The sequence below is a fragment of the Lytechinus variegatus genome, chromosome 2 (assembly GCF_018143015.1).
Source record: "Lytechinus variegatus isolate NC3 chromosome 2, Lvar_3.0, whole genome shotgun sequence".
Taxonomy (NCBI): Eukaryota; Metazoa; Echinodermata; class Echinoidea; order Temnopleuroida; family Toxopneustidae; genus Lytechinus; species Lytechinus variegatus.
Genome location: NC_054741.1, coordinates 7,964,841 through 7,987,088, shown reverse-complemented (window position 1 = coordinate 7,987,088; position 22,248 = coordinate 7,964,841). Strand labels below are relative to the sequence as shown.

The following is a 22,248-nucleotide window of genomic DNA, read 5'->3' as shown; positions in this document are numbered from 1 at the left end:
AGTTTTTGTTGGGATGGACTTGTCCTTTAAAATAGAGGTATTAATGCTGACGAAATTAAAAACCAATGGAAATCAAATTGTTTTTTGAAAAGCAAAAGCACGTCTTGAAAAAGCCCTTGAAAAGTAAAAGTGGCCGTAGCCCCCCCCCCGGGGTTGCCCCCCGGGGCTCTATAGTAAAAATACCCATAGAAAATTCACAATAGCTTTCTTAGCGTTCCATAACTGTCGTTCGTACATGTACAACGCAATGGCGGCTCAACAGCATGTGTCTTGCGGGCGATGCCTCGGCTGTGTTCCCGACATCTCAAATTCGATGCAGCTGGCATCATATGCTGGGTAATTATTACACATCTATTCTTTTGTTTTCAATGTTATCATTCATTCTTTCACTGAGCATGGAAAATCAATTCAAGGACTGGGAGATATGATCAAGATTTATCGAGAAAACGTCATGATGATGTAGTCTTGTAGACTTGACTCAGTGACTGTGACCGCACTCCGAAGGCGAGTGACTGTGACCGCAGTCCGAAGGCGAAGGCTGTGTAGACGAAGTCGCTCGCTCGACTCGACGATCCCCAACGATCGCCCGCACTAATTGAATAACTAACCTTTTTTTAAAAAAATGCATTAGCTGCTGCTGCCTGCATACATTAGTTAAAATGTTTTCCTCTCTCATATATTTTCATGTACTTTTGTGACCATGGCACAAAATAAAAAAAGGGAATCACATACAATGAATATAAGAAAGAAAGAAAGAAAGGAAGGAAGGAAGGATGAAAGAAAGAAAGAAAAAAGGAAGGAAAGAAGGAAAGAAAGATAAAGGAAAATACAAGAAAGGAAATAGAAAGATAAGGAATTGAAGGGAGTGTGAACAAATGGGTGAAAGAAAGAATGAAGGAGAGAAAGAAAAGAGATGAATGGAGAAAAAAAATGAAGTAAAGATATTGAAGGGGAAAAAGTGAAAAGAAAGTTAGAATAAAAGAAGGCAGAACTTTAACACTTTTAAATACGTTAATATTCTGGTGGGGTTCACAAACTTTTTAGCACCACTGTAAAATTCAATAACCAAGTTATTGAATTTTAAAGATTTGCATTACTCCGGTGAAACAGTTACAGGCATGTCTTCATGAATATTCATTAGGTGGGCTGATGATGTCATATCCAACTCGGTCATATCCCCTTTTGTTCTTTTGTGTTTTATTATATGAAATTAGGCCTATATTAGGTCTATTCAAAATGTTTCTACCAAGAACTAAAACACTTGGATTTACTACTGATTAAGTGCATTAGTTATTTATTGCTGTAACTTATTTCATCATAATAGAGACACATCATTTACACATACATGAAAAAAATTAAACAATTATGATTTCAAGTAATAATATAAGAAAAAGTATTGTGTGGATGTGACATCATCAGCCCACCTAATGAATATTCATGACAACGTTCATATAACTTTTTTTCACAAAATATTTTGCTGAACTTTAAAATTCAATAATTTTGTTATTTATTTTCATTTGTTATCTGATTTTGATGAAATTTACAGCATTTTGCTCTGTGAATTTTACTTTATTTATTTAGATATAAAAATCTTCAGCCTGGAGCATCCCTTTAAGTTTTGAAATGTTATAAAAATTTTTTGGAAGTACCAACGGATAGGTGATTAGTAGCTCTACAGTAGCATGTCCTTGTACCACCATGAGAGCTTGCCCTTAGAGTTCGAGAAAGAAAAGACATTGCTTTTTTATTTACTATGTACACTGTAGGCCCTACATGTATGTTTGAAATATTATTTTCTTTTGTATTTCTCTCAATTCATAGATTTGACTTTGTGGCTATGCCCATCGTGCATCCAAGATTCAAGAGAGAGTTTGTAGAAGGAAAAGCCAAAGACAGAGTGGCAGCATTTGCAAGATCGGACTTACTGTTACCAAGCCAAGGTAGGTGTAAAACTGTCACTATTGTTAATTTTTGGTTTTACTTTTCAGTGAATCATGTCAAGAATTTAATTGATATTCTTCTGCATTGTTGTGTATTAAGGTCCTAAAGAAGTACATGTGATGGATTATAAATGTATCAGAAGTATGATGATTGACTTTATAGTGAAACTAGCAAATATGAGCAAGCAATTGTTATAAAGGAGGGGATACTGAGCCATCATAAAAGGTAATAGTTTGAAAATTGGTATAGTAGTTTGACTTGATCTCTAAAGACCTTTGCTGTAGAATTTTATATAGAAGTCAGTTTCTTTTCTTATAAAATTTCTCATTAACATAAGTAATTTGAGAAATTTGAGAAAACAGCATGCATGTCAGAGTAATTAAGAATAAGCATAGGCCTATATATACAAAGACCTTTTCAGGGAGTTGAAATATTCGTACACATTGCTAGATTTAAGTCTCAAACTGCAATTTTTTTTTCATTGCAAGACCAAATTCAGTTGCATTTTACAATCTCTTGAACGTATAGATTGGAGCGCCCTGGTTGTTGGAAAGCTGTCAGAATGGCTTCAGCCAGACTCTGATAATGCTGTAGTTCGTCAGAACTCCCAGGTTGCCTTGATGCAGGAGTTGAACTATGCGGCCCATCTGAGTTTACCAGCTGTCCTGGTGCCCTTGAATAACATCAACTGTGTTAACCTGGCAAGATGCCTCTACAGCCACATGCAGGGTCATAGCAATCACCAGGTAAGGGCCCAAATTCACAGTGATTTCAATTCTTGCTTTCAGCAAGAATTCCCAGGTGTAGCTCATTTACTTGTGTGACCCAGTAACTTCTGGTAGCTTGAAGGTAAGAATAGCATACAACAAGAGCGATAACACAAGTAGCAAGTTCTGCAATAATTTTTCCTTGAAATGCAGAAGGGATTGGGAACTTGGTGGGAAAGCGAATGCGACTAGATTAGAGCGAGCTGCAGTGTGAGTAGACCGGAAGGTTGTGAGTCACACACCCCTAAACAAGAAGTAGTTCTAGTACATGAAGTTGTGAGACTAAAGACAACGTGCAATAGACAAAGTCACTTTGTTCTTATTGTTTCTTTATTTTTCTTTGTTGATCTTTTGGATAGATATTTGTATAGTGGCCTAAGGTAGCCTGGATGTTGCCCAATCGAGTCCTTGATTCACCTCTCAATTTTCTATTTACCTTGTAAGGTATGGATTCATGTACCAATTCAAGCTCCAGGGACTATGACTGATGACCTAGTGGAAAACCCTTCATTGTTTGAAGACACAAAGAAAGACAACGAGCCTTGGCACTGGTGGAACACATTACGGCGGGCCTGTAACCATCACAAGCGGCTTGGTATAGGTATGTCATAAAGGGACAGAGCTTTACTAACTGGGTGTTGTGGCATGGGCCGGTAATGTGGGGAAGTTACAAATTGATGCAGAGGTTCAAGGTTCAAGTCATTGTTACGTCATTTGGATGAAGATGTTACAGGTCTGTCTCCGACGTATAAATCCTATTTGTACAATGCCTACTTAGCTTGTTGAATGCGAGCGAATGGTAGGCTGAGTGTCAAACATTTGTATCGTTGCACACGTACCATCCAAAATGTACCATTGTAGGTCAGGACAAAGGTGACATCAGATAATGTTTGAAGGTTTGCATGGTGGTATGATCAATCACGGTAGTGGTTTATGGTACAACATGTGTATGGAGGGACTGAGGAACTGAGTCGGTGAATGGAGTAGTAGCAGGAGCAGGAGAGTAGACTCAACGTTTCAGGCAGGTTGGCTGTCTGTCTTCAGGCGATCTTTGTTCATATTTTCGCTAACTTCCAAGGCATTTTACAACACAAAGAGCAAATACATGTATTCTTATTCGTGCAATAATGCGACATTTCGCATTCAGTGAAAGAAAGAGACACTCTATTCAACGACGCGTAGCCGACCTAAATAGAGTATTTTTCTTTCACATGAAAACTCACACCATCAAACTCATGCCAATTTATACTGACAGATACATGTCTGTTAAAATGCAAACACACACTCAATCTAATTTTACTCTTTATAAGAAACACTGATTAGACTGACTGCATGTTGCATATTGACCCCATCCTAGTACGCCATTTAACGAGAGATGCTTCATATTGATTGTCCACAGCATAAATCAGTTCTTTCTCATGTGCATAGTGAGTGTAATGTCTGCTTCTTCCTAATTTCAGTAGTAGACGAGGTTGGCTTTTTAAATCTATGATATCACTGTTTTATTTAGTTGGGAAAAATACAGTCAATTTTAAGCCCAACAAGCTCTGACCAATTTTTGTCTCGCCCACCAGAGGTGAAGGCGAGACTTAGGGATCCAAATGTCGTCCGGCGTCTGTCGTCCGTCCATGCAAGACTATCTTATGACACCTAACTCCACAACCATAAGTCACTTTTCAACCAAACTTGGATGGTAGATGGACTTAGGCGACCTGCATATCATGCTGCAGTTGGAGGTCACATGGTAAGGTCAAAGGTCATTTCAGGTCAACATTAAAGTTTACATGCAAGACTCTTATGACAAGTGTTATTCTATCCCAGTCATTTCACAATGAAGTTTCAATATAATTCTCTTGCGTGCCCTCGCAAATCACGATATTTCTGGTTATTTTTCGTAAGTGGGCGAGACACAAAATTGCTTTTGCCTTGTTTTATTTTTCTTGTTCTACTTGTTTTTTCAGCTCTTGAAGCCACAGCAGACCTACCATCACAAGAGATTATTGATAGGTGGATGGGTGAACCGGTCAAATGTGCCATCTTCTCCACATCTCTCTTCCTTACCAATAAGAAAGGATTCCCTGTACTATCTAAGGCTCATCAATCATTGGTCATGCAGCTATTTAGGGTAAGTCCAATTTGTAGTCCTGCTGGTTTGGATCTGTGTCGGTTTGATTGATATCTTACAAAGTATATATTTTCTTTTGTAATGCAAATGTCTGTTTCGTAGTCATGTTCATAATCATCTACTCAGCAAAATTGTTTGTATCAGCTTGGTTTTCTAGCCAACAGTCTAATTTTGATGTTGATATTCACACTATTTGGATCTTTGATTATTTAGATTTTACATTTAGAATGTAGATATCAAGTGATGCCCCCTAAATCAGATCACAAGCAGAGCATATAGTGTGTGCTGGGCTTAACAGAGCAATGTTTTGATGCAATGCACATATAATCAAATCTGTTTTAGCGGCCACATGTCTTTGGTGGCAACCAAAATTGTCTCCCGATAAAAAGGAATATTTATTTACAGAATCTATCAATAAAGACTACTTTTCTTCCATGTCCACTTATTTTGTTTCCTTTCGGTGGGCTGAATAGCTGGGAGAGTATTTTGTGAAAGGATCCGAACAATTGAATCGTTAAAAAAGTATTTGAAATCCATTCTGTTTTCTTACTTTTATTAATTATGTTTATAATGTAATCCCCCCTCCATCCCTCCATCCTCTGCCCTTCGGAATAGTTTACTACACACATAGATTGGGCATAATAAATGCCGTGTTAATTATTATTATTTGTTGAACTTTTTCTCTGACAAAGTCTGTTTCATCTGACAGTCTCCATAGTAAGCAGTGCGTAAGTTGCCAAACCTGACAACTTGTCAGGCAATATTTTAATGAAATGCTCCACAGGTTTGACCATATGAATTTTTGGAAAAAAACTAACCATTCTGTCTGCATGATCCAAACCCTACAGCTAGATGTCCAGATGATGATCAAAGGCACCAATAGGCATCCAGATAAAGGTATCAAGGCTTACCAGCAGTACATGGAACACCTCTACCAATCCCAACCACCTCTTGGAGGAGTTGATGCTTTCGCCAAGGGTTATGAAGACTACCTACAGTGTCCTCTTCAGGTTAGAGTGACAGCTATTTTTATCAGGATCTGTGTCACCATTCTGTAACACTCCATATTTCAGAAGTTAATGTTAAAGCTTACTGATCAATTATTCTTCATTTTATAAACTTTTTGTTATATTTGGAAGTCTTGATAGGGTATGTAATCAAGTTTACATGGACACTTCCCAATTCCTGTTTTCATTTTCAATCTCATTTGCAGCCCTTGTCAGACAACTTAGAATCCCAGACGTATGAGATATTTGAGAAAGATCCTGTGAAGTATACCCGCTACCAGGAAGCAGTCTTCAAAGCTCTGATAGACTCTGTCCCAGAGACACAAAAATCAACAACAAAGACGTAAGCCTTTTTGATTTACTAACATTTTGTCTGATTAGAAAATACGTTTCAGTCAGTAAGACATTCCTGCATATGAAATAGATGCTAAGCTGTTTTAAACTGCTTTTGTTCTTCAATCATATCCACCTATTTCCGATTTGTGAGAGGATGCACGTGCCTCACGCCAATTATGACAGCCACAAGCTAAAACAAAATGGCTTACGTGATGTCTCCACAGGTCAAACAGTGCAATTCAGCTACACAGTGATAAGGTCAGTTTTCTGACTGCAATAAATGCAGCCCTATTTGTAATCATCCATGTATATTGACAAAGACATTGTATAGAACTGTCTCTTTCAAGACAATACTTTTTGGTTGTCTATTTCATACTTTTCATTAATTTTCATGTACATGTACATGTGCAAATGAAATTTATAGTTTTTCTTATCTTTTCTTGTCATTTTGCCAGAATAATAATGGTTCTGGGAGCTGGGAGAGGCCCTCTTGTGACAGCATCATTAAAGGCAGCCGAGCAAGCTGAGAGGAAAGTCCATGTATATGCCGTAGAGAAAAATCCCAATGCAGCTGTAACGTAAGTACTCACATGATTCAAAAGGATTCTACCATGATTTATAATGTGTAATGCCAGTCCTCTCAGTTTGACCAAAAACATAGGGTGAGCTCTCCAGTACACATGCCTCTTTGATACTATGGAATGCTCTTCCTAATGATAAAAGTATACATGTTTTCTATAAGTTCCAAGAATTCTCGAAAGTATTTGTTTAGCATGTGGTGAAATCAGTACCCAACACCCCTGACTGAATTTCTAATTCAATTTCTTCTAATTCAAATTCATTGAGACTTAAAGGATTTAAGTCCATTTTCCCCACTTAGTGGGATTGGACTGTTCATTTCCTTGATGGCTTTCTTCCATACTGTCCTGTCTTTGATAGCTCCCCACATCTTGCATGATCTCCCACAAGGATTTCTCCTAGCAACAGAGAAATATAATATTCTCTTGAGCCAGTGGATCTCTTCTCTTCTAGTCACATGACCATCACATTTATCTTGAAACAGTACATTTTTTTCCTTGGTGTTTTTCATCCATATGAGTAGTAATAAATACAACTAATCAAATTTCATGATTTCTTAAAACAAGACTTTTGTGATGTTAACCAATGTTTTTAAATGTTGGCAAAAAGAAGCTGCTGAAAACTGCTTATCTAAAAAAAAGAGAGCCAATGGAGTAAATTAGTGAGTCAAAAGGGGCCTAAGCTTTCGATCTAGCAGAATCTTCATCGGAGGCAAAATGACAAACAAATGTTTTTAAATGTTGTTGAATTCACAGGTTATTCACATTGAAGGAAGACAAATGGGGTGATCTAGTAACAGTTGTTCAGACAGACATGAGAGAGTGGAAGGCTCCGGTGAAGGCAGATATCATTGTCAGTGAGCTCCTTGGCTCATTCGGAGACAATGAACTCTCACCAGAGTGTCTAGATGGAGCTCAACCATTCCTTAAAGGTATAAATCAAGCAGGAGATGGATTGTTCATAAGAATTTGCTCTAAAATTACAGGATAATGTCGGAACTGAAATTTTCGCAATCATTATTTCCATAAGTCATAACCTTGCAAAATTATCACTTCAATGTTTGTCTCTTGTGGTATTCAGGACACTTAATAGCAGAATCACGAAATTAACACCTTGAATTCTGCGCTTTTCGTAAAAAACTGCAAAAATATCTCTACAACTAATCAAAAGATTGAGTGTTCATCAGTGTTCATCATTTTGACTTTTTTAATTGCAGTATTTTACATTTCATTACATTTTTCTTTCATATTAAAAGAGAAATTTCTGCATTTCTTACATCTTGATTTCATCTTTATTAATAAATGGCATCATAAGTTGACTTGAAATAGCTGATTGATGCAATCTATTTTCAAGACTCATTCTCTGTCTGTACACCAAATATTTGATCAAGACTATCCTGTTGATATTTTGTAAATTTTCAAAAAGGATATTTCATGAGGTAGAATTAGTGTCTTCATCTTTTTTGCAAAATGACTTTTTTTTTGTGGTTTTCATGTATTAAGATATCACAAAAATTTTTACCACAAGGAGATTATATACGTGGAAGAATTCAGCATCATAGTCACTCTTGAATCTCTCTTAAATGAGGTATTTTCATCTTAATCTCAGAAAATTATTGCTGAAGAATTGTTTTTATGTGAGGAAGCATTGTCAAATTTTAATATCTTGTCGGTTTCTATTTGTTTTTATCAGATGACTGTATCAGCATTCCATGTAAATACACCTCTTATCTTAGTCCTCTTATGTCTCATAAACTCTACAATGAAGTCAAGTTATGTAAGGAAAAGGACAAAAATCCAGAAGTAAGTATCTTGATTTCATCGTCAATATTTTAGCATATATTCTCACCCTGAAGATTAGAGGTCCAAGCATTGAGTCTTGCAAATTAATTTGATCTTTGGTAAAGCCCCAGTCACATATAGACACGGATCCTCACGGATCAACACGGCAATGCCGGCATGATCCGGGGAGGTCCGGGATAGTTTTGCCCCGGATGACTGTAAACACGGCATCAACACGGCAGCTTCACACGGATCTACACGGACCATGCCGGCAGAGCACGTCGTCAACACGTCAGCAACACGGACCAACACGTCAGCAACACGGACCTACACGTCAGCAACACGGACCATCACGTCAGCTACACGGACCAACACGTCAGCAACACGGACCAACACGTCAGCAACACGGACCAACACGTCAGCTACACGGACCAACACGTCAGCTACACGGACCAACACGTCAGCTCAAGGATCAGCACGGCAGCTTTATTGACCAGCACGGCAAATGAAAATCTGCTCATAATAATGAGCTGATATTTATTTATTCATTCATTCATTTTTGTCTCACCTGCGAAGCAAAGTGAGACTATAGGCGCCGCTTTTCCGACGGCGGCGGCGACGGCGGCAACGGCGTCAACATCAAATCTTAACCTGAGGTTAAGTTTTTGAAATGACATCATAACTTAGAAAGTATATGGACCTAGTTCATGAAACTTGGCCATAAGGTTAATCAAGTATTACTGAACATCCTATTAGAGTTTCATGTCACATGACCAAGGTCAAAGGTCATTTAGGGTCAATGAACTTAGACCATGTTGGAGGAATCAACATCGAAATCTTAACCTGTGGTTAAGTTTTTGAAATGTCATCATAACTTAGAAAATATATGGACCTAGTTCATGAAACTTGGACATAAGGTTAATCAAGTATCACTGAACATCCTGCATGAGTCTCACGTCACATGACCAAGGTCAAAGGTCATTTAGGGTCAATGAACTTTGGCCGAATTGGGGATATCTGTTGAATTCCCATCATAACTTTGAAAGTTTATGGATCTGATTCATGAAACTTGGACATAATAGTAATCAAGCATCACTGAAAATTTTGTGCAAGTTTCAGGTCTCATGATTAAGGTCAAAGGTCATTAGGGTCAATGAACTTTGGCCGAATCGGGGGTATCTGTTGAATTACCATCATAACTTTGGAAGTTTATTGGGCTAGTTCATTAAACTTGGACATTAGAGTAATCAAGTATCACTGAACATCCTGTGCACGTTTCAGGACACATGACCAAGGTCAAAGGTCAATGAACTTTGGCCGAATTGGGTGTATCTGTTGAATTACCATCATAACTTTGAAAGTTTATGGATCTGATTCATGAAACTTGTACATAAGAGTAATCAAGTATCACTGAATATCCTGTTCGAGTTTCAGGTCACATGATCAAGGTCAAAGGTCATGTAAGGTCAATGAACTCTGGCCATGTTGGGTTTTTTTGTTGAATAACCATCATATCTCTGTAAGTTTATTGGTCTAGTTCATAAAAAGTGGACATAAGAGTAACCATGTATCACTGAACATCTTGTGCGAGTTAGAGTAGTATTCAGAGTCAGCAATGCTGCTATATTGAACCGCGTGATGCAGGTGAGACGGCCAGAGGCATTCCACTTGTTTCTCATCCTTGTCGCAACATTAGATTATGATGTTTTTAAAAAAGATATCAAAACTCAAGACTTCCTCAACCAGTAAAAACGCTGTTTTTTATACAGCACAGTTTACTGTTTTAACAGTAGTTGTTAAGTACTTTTAGTACTTCTTGAACGACAAATTTAATTTCGATTAGATTTGATATCACTTTATTGAAATCACAATAAAGGAAAGAAATTTACAAAGTCAATAAAAAATATAACAAAAATTAAATAGGCCCAGGTCATGACGCATAACTGTCAATGAAGGGGAGTAGTATAAAACTTAATGTACAATTTCGATGTAACAGGTACATAACATATACATATAACATAAAAAATGACATGTGAAATAATAATAACAGACAAAGTTGGGGTAAATATTAGAAAAAAGGGAAAATGAATTATTCATACATGCACTAAGTTTATAAATATTAGGTTGGGGCCAATCTCCAAAGCGTAAGAAAATATCCTGAATCATTTAATCATCCATTTAATCATAAATAAATTAAGTAGTTGTTAAACAGTTGACACAAACATGCTTAATTAATTTAATCATAAATAAATTAAGCATGTTTGTGTCAACTGTTTAACAACTACTGAACAGTTCATAAAGTAAATAGTGTTGTGAAGATTTGATGGGATAAAAGAACACGGACTGCCAAGGATACTCCAGGCAGCCACACGGACCTACACGGCAGCTACACGGACCTACACGGCAGCCACACGGACCTACACGGCAGCCACACGGACCTACACGGACCATCCCGGATGGCTTTGCCAACCCGGCAGTCCACGGATGACGCCGGATGTTTTTGACAGTCAAAAACTGCCGTGTTGGCCTCCCGGACGTTCAAGGACCAACACGGACCACCCCGGACCTCCAAGGATGCCCAAGGCGCCAACACGGATCTCACCCCGGGGCATCCGGGGTGGTCCGGGGTCTATATGTGACTGGGGCTTTAAGGATGTAATTTCTTAGCATTCAAGCATTTGTTCTCACTTTAAAGAGGAGAGGGTCAAGCATTGAGCCTTGGTGAACTCATCTGTACTTCCTGATTAATTTGAATTGATTTCTAAGGATTTCTGTTTCATGTAAGGTTTTTATGATTGAATGTCTTGGAGAGGACCTCTTACCAAAACAGCAAGTTGCTTATAAGTCAAGAAAAACTGAACAGTAAAAATAATTGTGGGTTAAGTTTATTTTCAGTTCATTTCATCTATGTTAATGAAGAAATAGTGTTAATAGGCAAAGAAACAAAACAAAATTGAAGTGATTACTCATGCATTTATACAGCATTTCCCATGCCTACTAAAATTTTCCAATTGCAATAATTTCTTTGACAATAGTTTATAAGAAGATTTACTGTAAAATGGCAGTGGGATAAAATATATACATGTACATGTAAATCCAACATATTACATGCGGGACTTTTCTGAAATTTCTCTCTTATTTCTAGTTGATATGAGAGGTTTTAATGCTCTCATTTATCATTGCTTGAGCAGTTCATGAATTGTAGTGAGAATGGAGTTAAATTGGGGCTCAGATTAATAAAACATTGATTATTTTAGGAAATTTCCCCAAACCTATGTAATATTCCATTCCTTATGCTTAGCATTATTATATTAAAATGCTTAAAAAGAAATTTAATTGAGAATTGGCTTTATTTTCATCCTCCCATAACGGAATTTATCTGATTATCTCCAGGCCCACTTTGAGACACCTTACGTAGTCCGTCTACAGAACGTGACGGTCCTTGACAAGCCGCAATCAGTGTTCACCTTCACTCATCCAGCCAAGCTACCGACAGACAACCAAAGATACAAGCATTTGACCTTTGACATCAAGGAGGATGCAGAACTTCATGGGTTTGCAGGGTATTTTGATACAGTGCTGTATGGTGACATTATGCTCAGTGAGTAATCCCGTTAAAAAATATCCTTGTTTATTTACCTGTTTATCAGTCTTCTAGTAGGTTTGCTCCATCAGTAATTGGTATACTGTTGTCCATGGAGGTCCTACAACAAAAATACAAATATTACAAACATACCAAAAGTAAAAAAGTGACGTTAAGACAAACAATTCAAACAGATAAAAAAAACTATAAAACAACTTAAAGGGCCAGTTTACTAACGAAGACTATTGTATTGCCAAAATAAAAGACTGAATAAAGAATGTGACTGAGCATTTTTTTAAACATGAGGTATATTATTCCTAATGGATGCACCAGTAAAAGAAAAACCTTGATAAAGCTTTGGCTCCTAGGATTACTCTGGCCATCTTTTGTTGTGTTGTTTAATTTTTACATCTTTAATATTTTGAGAACAGGTTGACCAAGTGTTACAAAAATATTAGAAATCAATGCATTCTTGGCATTCATCCTGACAATTGCTCAGTTCAGTTTATTATATTTATTTTCTCACCAACATTAAAACAATATTCAATATGTACAAGAATAAAAATGACATGTTTAAGAGAAAAATTGAAACTACTAAAAAATTCAAGATACAAGATTTATTTCAACATATGATGGCAGCTTGTAACAGCTGAATTTGCAAATGTTTTACAAAACATAACAAAAGAAAAGCTAAACATGAATTATACATGAAATCAATTACATAATATAGACTAAAGATATAGTATAATCATGATAATAATGCAAATTTGAAATTAGTTTTAGAAAGCTATGAGAAGATGCATATGTTCTGGAAAGAGTCATCCACTTCTAAATTGATTATACTGAGTAGGTTTGTCATTCTACCTGTCAATGGTCCAGCAATGTCCCTTGGTGCCAACCTTAGAAGGAATGCCCTCTGTGGTGACATCCTTTGAGATTCCCCTATCTCCTCCCACTTTATCCCATCTGCTTTCATGATTAGCCAGGTGTCGGATAGCTGCACCTTGATCTCAAGATCTGACCTCTAAAAAAAATGATTAGATCGAAGAAGGCAGAGATGAGGTACTTCTTGATTACAAGGGTTTGATTGCACCAAATCACCTCAAATAAATGCCACTCGAATGTAGTCACCTTCGTGCCATTCATTTATCTGAAATTGTCTTTGGCTATCCTCCAATCATCTTCAATAGTATTTGTATCACCTATTTTGATGCTCCCTTTTGCTTGTATCCTTGTAGTGTTGGACAAAAGTATCCTTGTGTTCCACATTGAAATGTTTATTTCCATGATTATTCAAGTTTGCGTAAGCATGCCATACATCGGAATAGATAGTTTGACCCTTTCTTGACATGCTTGTCTATCAATGCCAGACCTCTGAACTGGATACTAGTCAGGTTCATTTGTCCACCCCTCAACAATCCTAAGATCCATATCTTCAGTCCTCTTGGATCCCCTAAGTGATATTTGGTGCACCTACCAAATAGACTTGTCAAATTTGATCTCACCATGCAAAACTTCTCCATTGTCATATAGGTCTTTTGCAAATTTTCAGCTTTGATTATGTCTGAAATTGGCCCAGTCAACTACCGAGTTCTTGTAATTCATCCCTGAATCCAAGGCATAGCCATGCAGCGGGGATCCTAGGATCCATTCCCTCACATCCAAGTGGGCTCCTTCAAAAAACATATATTTAAAACCAGACTTACACCTTTCATGCTGCCAGATCGCAGTTCCACGCCATTACCACACCTTTCCGCCCCTCCTTGATGAACGTTCAATAGGTTTGCAGTGTTGTGCGTACTTCACAGTTAATGTGCGATCAACCTATTTTTTTTCCAGCTATTTGGAAGAACTTTGTCTTTTTGTGCCAGCAAGAAATGAAAATCAAAGGGGATGTGAAAATTACTAATGCTGATATTTGCTGGGTCCCTCTTCTCTCTTTAACCAAGACATTTTCTTGAAGTAAATTTCTTATTTATTTAGTATTTCTTTGGCTCTCCATTAAGATATTCATAGCAATGAGCCTATAGATTCCATGAATAAATCCTATAGTTCCTACGTTCATGGTAAATTCTAAACATTGTTTCACATTGTGACACACATGCCCCATCGTGGCACAGGACTTTCATATTTACCCACTCTATAAAGTAACAGGGCTCAGTTCATTGATGTTAATGAAAGTAGCCACCAGACATCTCTCCCAATGTTGTTCCCAAAAGTATCTTCTTCTCCTACATGGCCACTTATTTGCACTTACAATTATATCTTGGATATCAATCCAAAGAATATATAATTGTCAGTCCCAAGATGCCATTTCTTTTGTAAATAGTTATAGGCCAAACTGTACTAAATGTAAATACACTGTACATATATTCTTAACTAATGCTAGGAATACTCGTAACAGCTTTTATTTTGTCATATTAACACGGATTGTACATTCGTCATTATGAAGCCACTGTCATGTGACCATGCACAGAATAGACCTATCACCTTGCCGAGTTAAGATCATGCGCAGTATAGACCAATCATGTAGCAATACCCCAGTCCATTCATCAAAGATTGATTCTTGAATGAAATTCTTGAGCATTGCATGCACCTCTGGGCTGGCAGTTAGCCCCTCTCCCTTGACCGACGGAATGAAATGGCCGGAAATTATTTTGTGCGTGATTCCACACTGTACTTATTGAAGTTGGCAAAACTTAAAGAAGAGAGATATTTACAGGGATTCATGATATTAGTATAATCAGGATAAGACAGTCGGACCATGTCACACACACTCACACACTATTGATTATCTGTCAATCAAGATAACCGAGTCAGGAAATCTAGATTCAAGATAATTTATTGTCAAGTATAAAAAATACACAACATAAAAAGTGAAAACCACCTGTACACTGACATACATAAACATTTGACAAACAATCATAACTGGTATTCAACTTTTGTTAATACTGTTAGAATATGTATTTCCTTTTTAATTAATGCATACTTGCATGCATAAAATGTACAACTCCCTCTGATAAAATGTGCAGTCATGTCATTTGAAAAATCTCTCTCGATGTTTCATCAATTGCTGACAGTTAATTAGAAGAATTTGGGCTCACAAGATCAAAGGTTGAGAGAGATAAAGAGAAAGCTAGAGAAATAAAGGGGGAGAGACGACAAATGGACTGAAACCTAGCAGTCATGGTAAATTGATTCTCAAATTGGCAACTGCAAAGTATCATGTGCGACAGAGTATTTGTGATCTGATGCCAGTTATATTGAATCATCCTGCAAACATGTGTTGATTTGAATGGTAGAGTCACCTCTTAAAACCAGTTATTTCTTTTATTTGTTGTAGGTACTGAACCAAGCACATATTCAGAAGGAATGTTCAGCTGGTTCCCCATATTCTTTCCATTAAAAGTAAGTATAACAGAAAAATATTTGATATGAAGCATTCATTTATGGAATATATGAAAAGTGCAGAAAGATCTTATTTCTGCTAGTTTCAATTGGGTCCTCAGCAGCACATCAGGGATCATCAGTGTGTTGACCATTTATGTCATGGAAATCCCTCCCCCCTCCCTTCCCAGCCTAGGCTGCCCTAGGATTCCCTGCTTCCTTTTTATTTCGTTCAGAAACAGCGAATTCATTTTCAAAAGTTGACTATGATATCCATTAGATAAAATTGTTCCTTACACATAAACTAATGAATATACTTATATAATTTCACCTTGACTGCTCTTTCTTTACACAGACTCCTATTCATCTAAGAGCCAACTCAAGGGTGACTGTCCACTTCTGGAGGAATGTCCGAAGCCGCAGCGTATGGTATGAGTGGTCACTGACTGAACCTGTGGCTACGCCCATCCACAACATCAATGGCCAATCGTACACCATCAGCTTGTGATAATACATTCATTGCTTTGCCTATCATAGCATTTAATCCTTAATAACCCTATTCCTGTATTGGAAAGGTCAATACTTATTCCAATCAACTGCAGCTTGATTGTGGAGCACTAGGAAACCCAAGAGTCCAACTCTGCTGGATAAACTCTCCCAATGAACATTCTCTTAGAGCGCACCTCACTTGTACGATGCCCACTGAAAATACAGGACAACTCCCCCAGGAGGACAACTCCACTGGATAAGACTCCCCAGTGAGTGTTCTCTCAGCTCACACCTCACTTGTACAAGACCCACTAAAGGTACAGGACATCACCCTAGGAGAGAGCTGTACCATTAAATAAGATTATCGAAAAAGTATCTTGGAATAATTTTTTACTGTGTATTCTCCTCAGAGATCATCTCCTTCATACTCCACTTTCTGAAAAGACAAACTTGCAAGTCACCTAGGCAGTTGTCTTCTCGGGGAGGTGTCCTAGAATCATGTGACATATACAAGAGCCATGCAAGAACAATTCTTTGATGTTATTCATTGCACCCTTGTTCTGGAGATGTGTTGATTGTAAGGTTGCAATTGATTGGAACACTTGTGGTTGATCCCATCAATTATAGTTCTCTATGAGACCGCTCCCGGAAGCTACATCTGTGAAGTACTTTTCGTCTAATTGTAATCACAGTAGAATAGCAAATGAAAATTTTCCAAATTGACTTACAATGTAAGAAACATTGCAGGATTATTTATTTTCTTTGATAATTGCCTATTTGCCTACCATATCTAAACAGACTCTCAACAAGTGATATGTGGAGTGTTTCATGACACAAATAGTGTGTGAAATTCACCTTCATTTATTCTGACCTGATCAGATGCTGGGATTTCAGAAGCATAACAGATTTTAGTGAAAAGTTACTATTCATTTCATATATGCTTCCCTGTTGTAATCCCATAGTTCTTCACTATTCAGCACTGTAGGTTGGGATGAGGGGAGGGGGGTGTTCCGCACTTGGTATATTCAGGCGTGGCTGTAGATACACTTTTATCATGCAGAGTCAGATGTAACAGCTAAATTATTTCTAGATCTTGTGAAAAGGTGTGAGAGCATTTGATAGCACCTCAGTTCGGACTATTCTCAAGTTAAATGTGAGCAAATATGAAATGTACACGGGCATTATGACTTAAATCGATGTCTGCATATCAAAACTTCAGTATATGTTTGAGGTACCCATTTGCCACTCTCTGTTCAAGTTTATTATTGTTGTATACCAGTAACTCTACGCACAACTGTATAAAAGGTCCCTGGCAATTATCAACATATGATGTTGCATCATGTAACAACGACATCAATTTATGTTGCATCTGAAAGATTTGTAATCTGTCACAGATGTAAAATGAATTAATTATGTCCATGTTGATATTTAGTAGAATAAAAGTGAATGGCTGTTAGGGTTAAAAGTATTAAAGTGAGTTGTGAATTCTTTCTATCCACTCCAACAAATGCATATAATCATGGAATTTTAATGTATTGACATAGTTCACACAATTCCAAAAGCTTTTCACTGTATTGCAATAAATCTGTGTGCAAAATACATCAATGTGTATTTGACAAATGATGCAAATTTGTACCATATAAAGAACAATTTTATCAGCCAATAAAAATGGGGAAAAAGCTGCAGTGAGGACCAAATATTCAATGTGAAATTTCTCCTCTAACTGACAAGATAAAGAGGACAAAACATTCATTGAAAACATGTAATTTATGAACAAAATACAAAGTCTGTGTGATCAAATTTTATACTGCAAGTTGTTTTCTAGCTCTATATAGAATTGTAAAATTAATGTACATGCTCTGCTGTCGATTGATGTGATCATCAGGATAGCATATATGAATACCATTTAAAAATATGAATGTGACTTATGCTCATGATGTAATCATCACTCTTTATGTATCGATTTTGGGGTCTCTTATCTTTCCATAGTGGCCAAGTGGAGTGGCACTTCATTTGCATGAAAATTCAATTAACTTGAGATCTATTTGGCATATTAACATCTAACTTGAGTAATCACAACAAAGAATTATCAAATCAACTTCTTTTGCATTCTTGGTGTGAAGAGGTAGGGTTTGATTAACTCCTGTGAGGAACTATGGATTTATCTTGATTGAATATGATTTTATTCATTTTAATTGGTATTCAGGAAGACCATATTCAGTGATGGATAAACACAAAAGTAAGATACATGTAATTGAGCATTGTTGCAGATTATGGAATCCAAACGTGATGTATTCAAGATGTCAAAAGTAAAGTTTGAGGACTTCTAGGAAATGCACAGACTAATTATAATTATTTCATGATTAGATCGTTATTACAACTAAGCATACACACTTAAAAATCAAAGTTGATACATTGCATGGCTTGTTCTTGATTTCAATGTGTGTGTGCAACTTCCACATATTTGATACGGTGAGGGATTAGACAACCATAATTTATGTACTTAGATGTTTTATTTAATTTACTGTATACATTCTACAATGAAACATCATGCAGGTTGTTTGGGCATTGAATTGGCAGTTTTAGATACAATAATTTAGGTACTTGTCAAGATATGTATAGTAAACCCTTCTCTCGTACACAACATATTTTTTTTTTATTATGAGAATGGATGTTAGAAATAGTAAAAACTCACAGTGTAACCACAATGCATATCTTACCCAAGCAAAATCAGTAAGCCATTTATTGTATGCTGTCTTCATTACATAAGTGGATTGAGCAAAGATGCTGACCAATAAGTATATGTGACTTTGTGCGTGAAAATATGAATACTCTATGACCACTATAATTCCTGCTATATATCTTTGATATGGTCGCATAAATGTCTTGGTGTGCTGAAATTATTATTAATACTGTCACATGAAATTCAATGAATAAGTTGAAATAACTTATTTTGTACCATGAAGATAAATTATCTAGTTGATATTCCAAAGTTAGTACGCAATACAGTGCTTCTGGGATGATTCAATAATATTCAACAATGTTATTCTTTCTGTGAACATTTTCAAGTGCATCTATTTGTCAAAGCCTTCATATTTTGTATTGGTTTATTTCTGGCTGAGTTTTGTTTATATTTTTCAGCTTTTTACGACAAAAAAGTGCTTCTTTCCACATCCGTGAACTGTTTTAATATCTGCTGCAAATATGGCTTGATTTTATTTAGGTCAATAAAATAGTAACTATGATCGTATCTGGATTGTGATTTTGGTATCATTTAGAATTTTCTTAAGCAGAATTAGATCCTTCCTTCAAGTTGGTTTTGATAAAATAAGAAAAATTAGAGGAATGCATAAAAAGTTTTATTGAAAATCCAAAGAATAAATGGGCCTAGTGATTTCCTAAGTGTTGCCATGTATGTCACATGTATACAGCTCCCGCATATGCCATGTAATATCGATCTATTCATTGTCATTTTCAATATTTTGTGATTTTTTTTTGGTTTAACCACCAAAGTACTAAGTACATAATTTGATAACATGAAAGAAATGTGCAGCTAATACATTTTTCAATTTATTGAGAAAATGTAATGAATTGTTATTACATGAAGTATAGGGGATTATTAGGGGGGGCTGCTATATGAACAGTCACAAAATCACAACTTTCCACATTTTAATGGATTTTCACCAAACTTCGATATTATTCCCCCATTTCCTCTTAAAATGAATCAAGCTTGATTTTTTTCTTTTACTCACTCAGTGAGAGTCATTATGTGGAGAGAAAGAATGGATAAGGAATATGACGGGGAAGGTGAGGGGAACAGATCATCATTAATTAAAAATAGGGACAAGGAAGGAAATTTTTGAATGGAGAGGGAAAAAGAATTCAAGGATGAAGCAACAAAGGGAGGGAAGAAATATGTAAGACATAAGAAGAAAGAGATAGGGGGAAGGGTAGGTGATGTAATGGAGAATGTTGGATGTGAAATGCAAGCAAGAGGAGGATGGTTAAGACATGATGTATGAATGAGATTGAAAATTGAGAAGAGGTTATTGTGAGATGAAAGAGAAATTAAGGTGGAGCGTTGTGGCCCAGTGGATTAGTCTCCGGACTTTGAAACAGAGGGTCGTGGGTTCAAATCCCAGCCATGGCGTAGTTTCCTTCAGCAAGAAATTTATCCACATTGTGCTGCACTCAACCCAGGTGAGGTGAATGGGTAGCTGGCAGGAATTTATTCCTTGAAATGCCACCGCGCTGTAAAAGGCTGCGGCGCTAAAGCCAGGGTAATAATATCCAAGTCCTTTGGAAGCGCATAGAGACGTTATTTATAATGTGTTATGCGCTATACAAGAACTGTCTATTATTATTATTAAGGTGATTTGATGGGGGGGGGTTAGAGCATCCCTCCTCTAAATAAATTGCCTCTTGAGTTTAATACCTGGATTAAAAGATCATGAATATGGTTATTTGATGAAGTATTTTTGCAATCATTATAATGAATACAAAAAGGCAACAACAAAAAAAGAAGAAAATCATAGGGAATAGGATGAGGAATGGAGATATAGATGGGTGCAGTTGATACGGTGAGGGGCGTTTCCGCGATCACGGCCTTAACCCGCGCCGGCCCCGGCCGATCGAGCAATTCCAATCAGGCGCCCGGCCACAAGAATTAAGATCAGCGATCCAACTTCCAACAACAAGCTCCGCTCAAAAATCTAGATCTAACAGCTGACGAAGTTGTATTGTTTTAAACGGGCAATCATAGATAGGCACGTTCAAACGATTCTCTTGATGTAAGAGGTGCATTCAATGTAAGTACGGTAGTCAAAAATCATGGTCTGATATTTTTTAGAATAAGCGTTAGGCCTATGGCTATGTATTCATTGATCTCTTTGTTGACATTTTCTAATCGTAGTCCCACACATTGGGTTAAGTGTACCGTTAAATTTCATGCGCTAAATGACAATTCGTAGATCTTGTCCCACTCATGGTTTCAAATCGTCTCGTGTGTGAAGGATTCATATGCACCTGGTGCACGCGAATCTTTCACACCCTTTTTACTAAAATAACTATGACTTTACATCGTAGCTAAGCATTATATTTATTCTATGACACTTACCGAACCATATGGATCGTTTGTTGAATTCTGTTTGGTGTTGTTTTGAATAAAATAAGAGCATTTTTCGTGATCTTCACGTAGATGCCTCTTGATCAGCGTTGATATCAACTTTTGCCTAAAGAGGGCGCGCGATATTATTTCAAAGTCGGTAGGCACTTAAGAACCAAGTTTGAAAGGATATATACTCGTAAAATTATGTCACTCTCGCCGATGAATATTCATTAGATCGTGGTCGTGCGTGTTCAATACACACTGAGTGCATGCATGCAGAGAGTTTTTATTGAACACGCACGACCACGATCTAATGATTATTCATCGCGAGAGTGACGTAATTTTACGAGTGTCCTTTCAAACTTGGTTCTTAAGTGCCTACCGTACCTTTGTTTACGGTGTTGCAAGCTAGCTGCATTCTAGGCGATCAGCATTATTTTCTTGCTCGTTCAATCCACTTTCATCATCATCTTGTCAAAAGATGGCGTACTTTACCAATAAGTATATACATGAGATGCAACCTGTTGATTTTTGGTACAATTTCCTATTATGCGCTGACGACTTGAATTGAGAATGTTCGATACGAAAAATTGCTTTTCGATTGTTGTTTGCGTACTTTCCACCGCAGTATTAAGGACGGATCGAACGGAGTATCCTGGTTGAGACTTGGAGGTAAGCGATAAAAACAGTTTTATAAATAATTTCCACTTCATTTTGTTTTTTTAAACTAAATTTATTAAAAAGAAATCATTAGTGGAGAAATACTGAAACGTTTGGCGTTTCTAATTCCCTCACATTCGTGTGATGAATGAAAACGTCAAAGTCCACTATGAAACCACATGCGTTGTGCGAGGTTAGTATTACTAACCTCGCATGTTGTGTGAGTGATCTTGTCCTTGTGTTACTGTCACTGTTTGATGTGATTGAACAATTCTTAAGATCTAGATCTAGTACAATAGTAGTGGAAGTTGTAGAAGGGGGTAATTTCAGATTTAAATAATGAAGTAATAATAAGTATTTCTAATGTGAATCATTACTGAATTTAAACATGTTAAAGTCAAGCGCGCGCTACATATTAAATAAAAAGTTTTATTGGAAATATTCACAGTTGAAATCATCAGAAATAAATTCATATGAGGAAAAGAC

At 36.9% G+C, this 22,248-nt stretch overlaps 2 protein-coding genes and 1 long non-coding RNA gene across 3 annotated transcripts in view; 2 read left to right on the top strand and 1 right to left on the bottom strand.

The window, feature by feature from the left end:
* The first annotated feature begins 218 nt into the window (after positions 1 to 218).
* LOC121407208 (protein arginine N-methyltransferase 5-like) lies at positions 219 to 16,351 on the top strand. Its single transcript, XM_041598170.1, has 13 exons — positions 219 to 336; positions 1,822 to 1,940; positions 2,470 to 2,687; positions 3,153 to 3,309; positions 4,670 to 4,833; positions 5,682 to 5,843; positions 6,047 to 6,183; positions 6,632 to 6,754; positions 7,511 to 7,686; positions 8,448 to 8,557; positions 11,930 to 12,137; positions 15,463 to 15,527; positions 15,862 to 16,351. Exons 1-13 carry the CDS (start codon positions 236 to 238, stop codon positions 16,012 to 16,014), a joined length of 1,893 nt encoding a protein of 630 aa, XP_041454104.1. The 5' UTR covers positions 219 to 235; the 3' UTR covers positions 16,015 to 16,351.
* On the bottom strand, positions 10,869 to 11,138 carry LOC121407209. The gene is made up of 2 exons (XR_005968886.1): positions 10,975 to 11,138; positions 10,869 to 10,932 (listed from the first exon to the last, which is right to left on the bottom strand). It is a non-coding gene; the product is annotated as an uncharacterized LOC121407209 (long non-coding RNA).
* A 4,323-nt stretch (positions 16,352 to 20,674) lies between the features above and the next one.
* LOC121409411 (chloride channel protein C-like) overlaps positions 20,675 to 22,248 on the top strand; it is a 38,756-nt gene continuing 37,182 nt past the window's right edge. The window contains exon 1 of the mRNA XM_041601349.1: positions 20,675 to 20,803. The gene's annotated coding sequence lies outside the window, so the exon portion shown is untranslated. The remainder of the gene's footprint in view (positions 20,804 to 22,248) is intronic.

Excerpts from the sequence above, each read along its gene's own strand:
- LOC121407208 (XM_041598170.1), top strand. The coding sequence starts at position 236 with ATGTACAACGCAATGGCGGCTCAACAGCATGTGTCTTGCGGGCGATGC. Across the intron at positions 3,310-4,669 it reads TCACAAGCGGCTTGGTATAG|CTCTTGAAGCCACAGCAGAC; the intron begins GTATGTCATAAA and ends TTGTTTTTTCAG. Across the intron at positions 5,844-6,046 it reads ACCTACAGTGTCCTCTTCAG|CCCTTGTCAGACAACTTAGA; the intron begins GTTAGAGTGACA and ends TCTCATTTGCAG.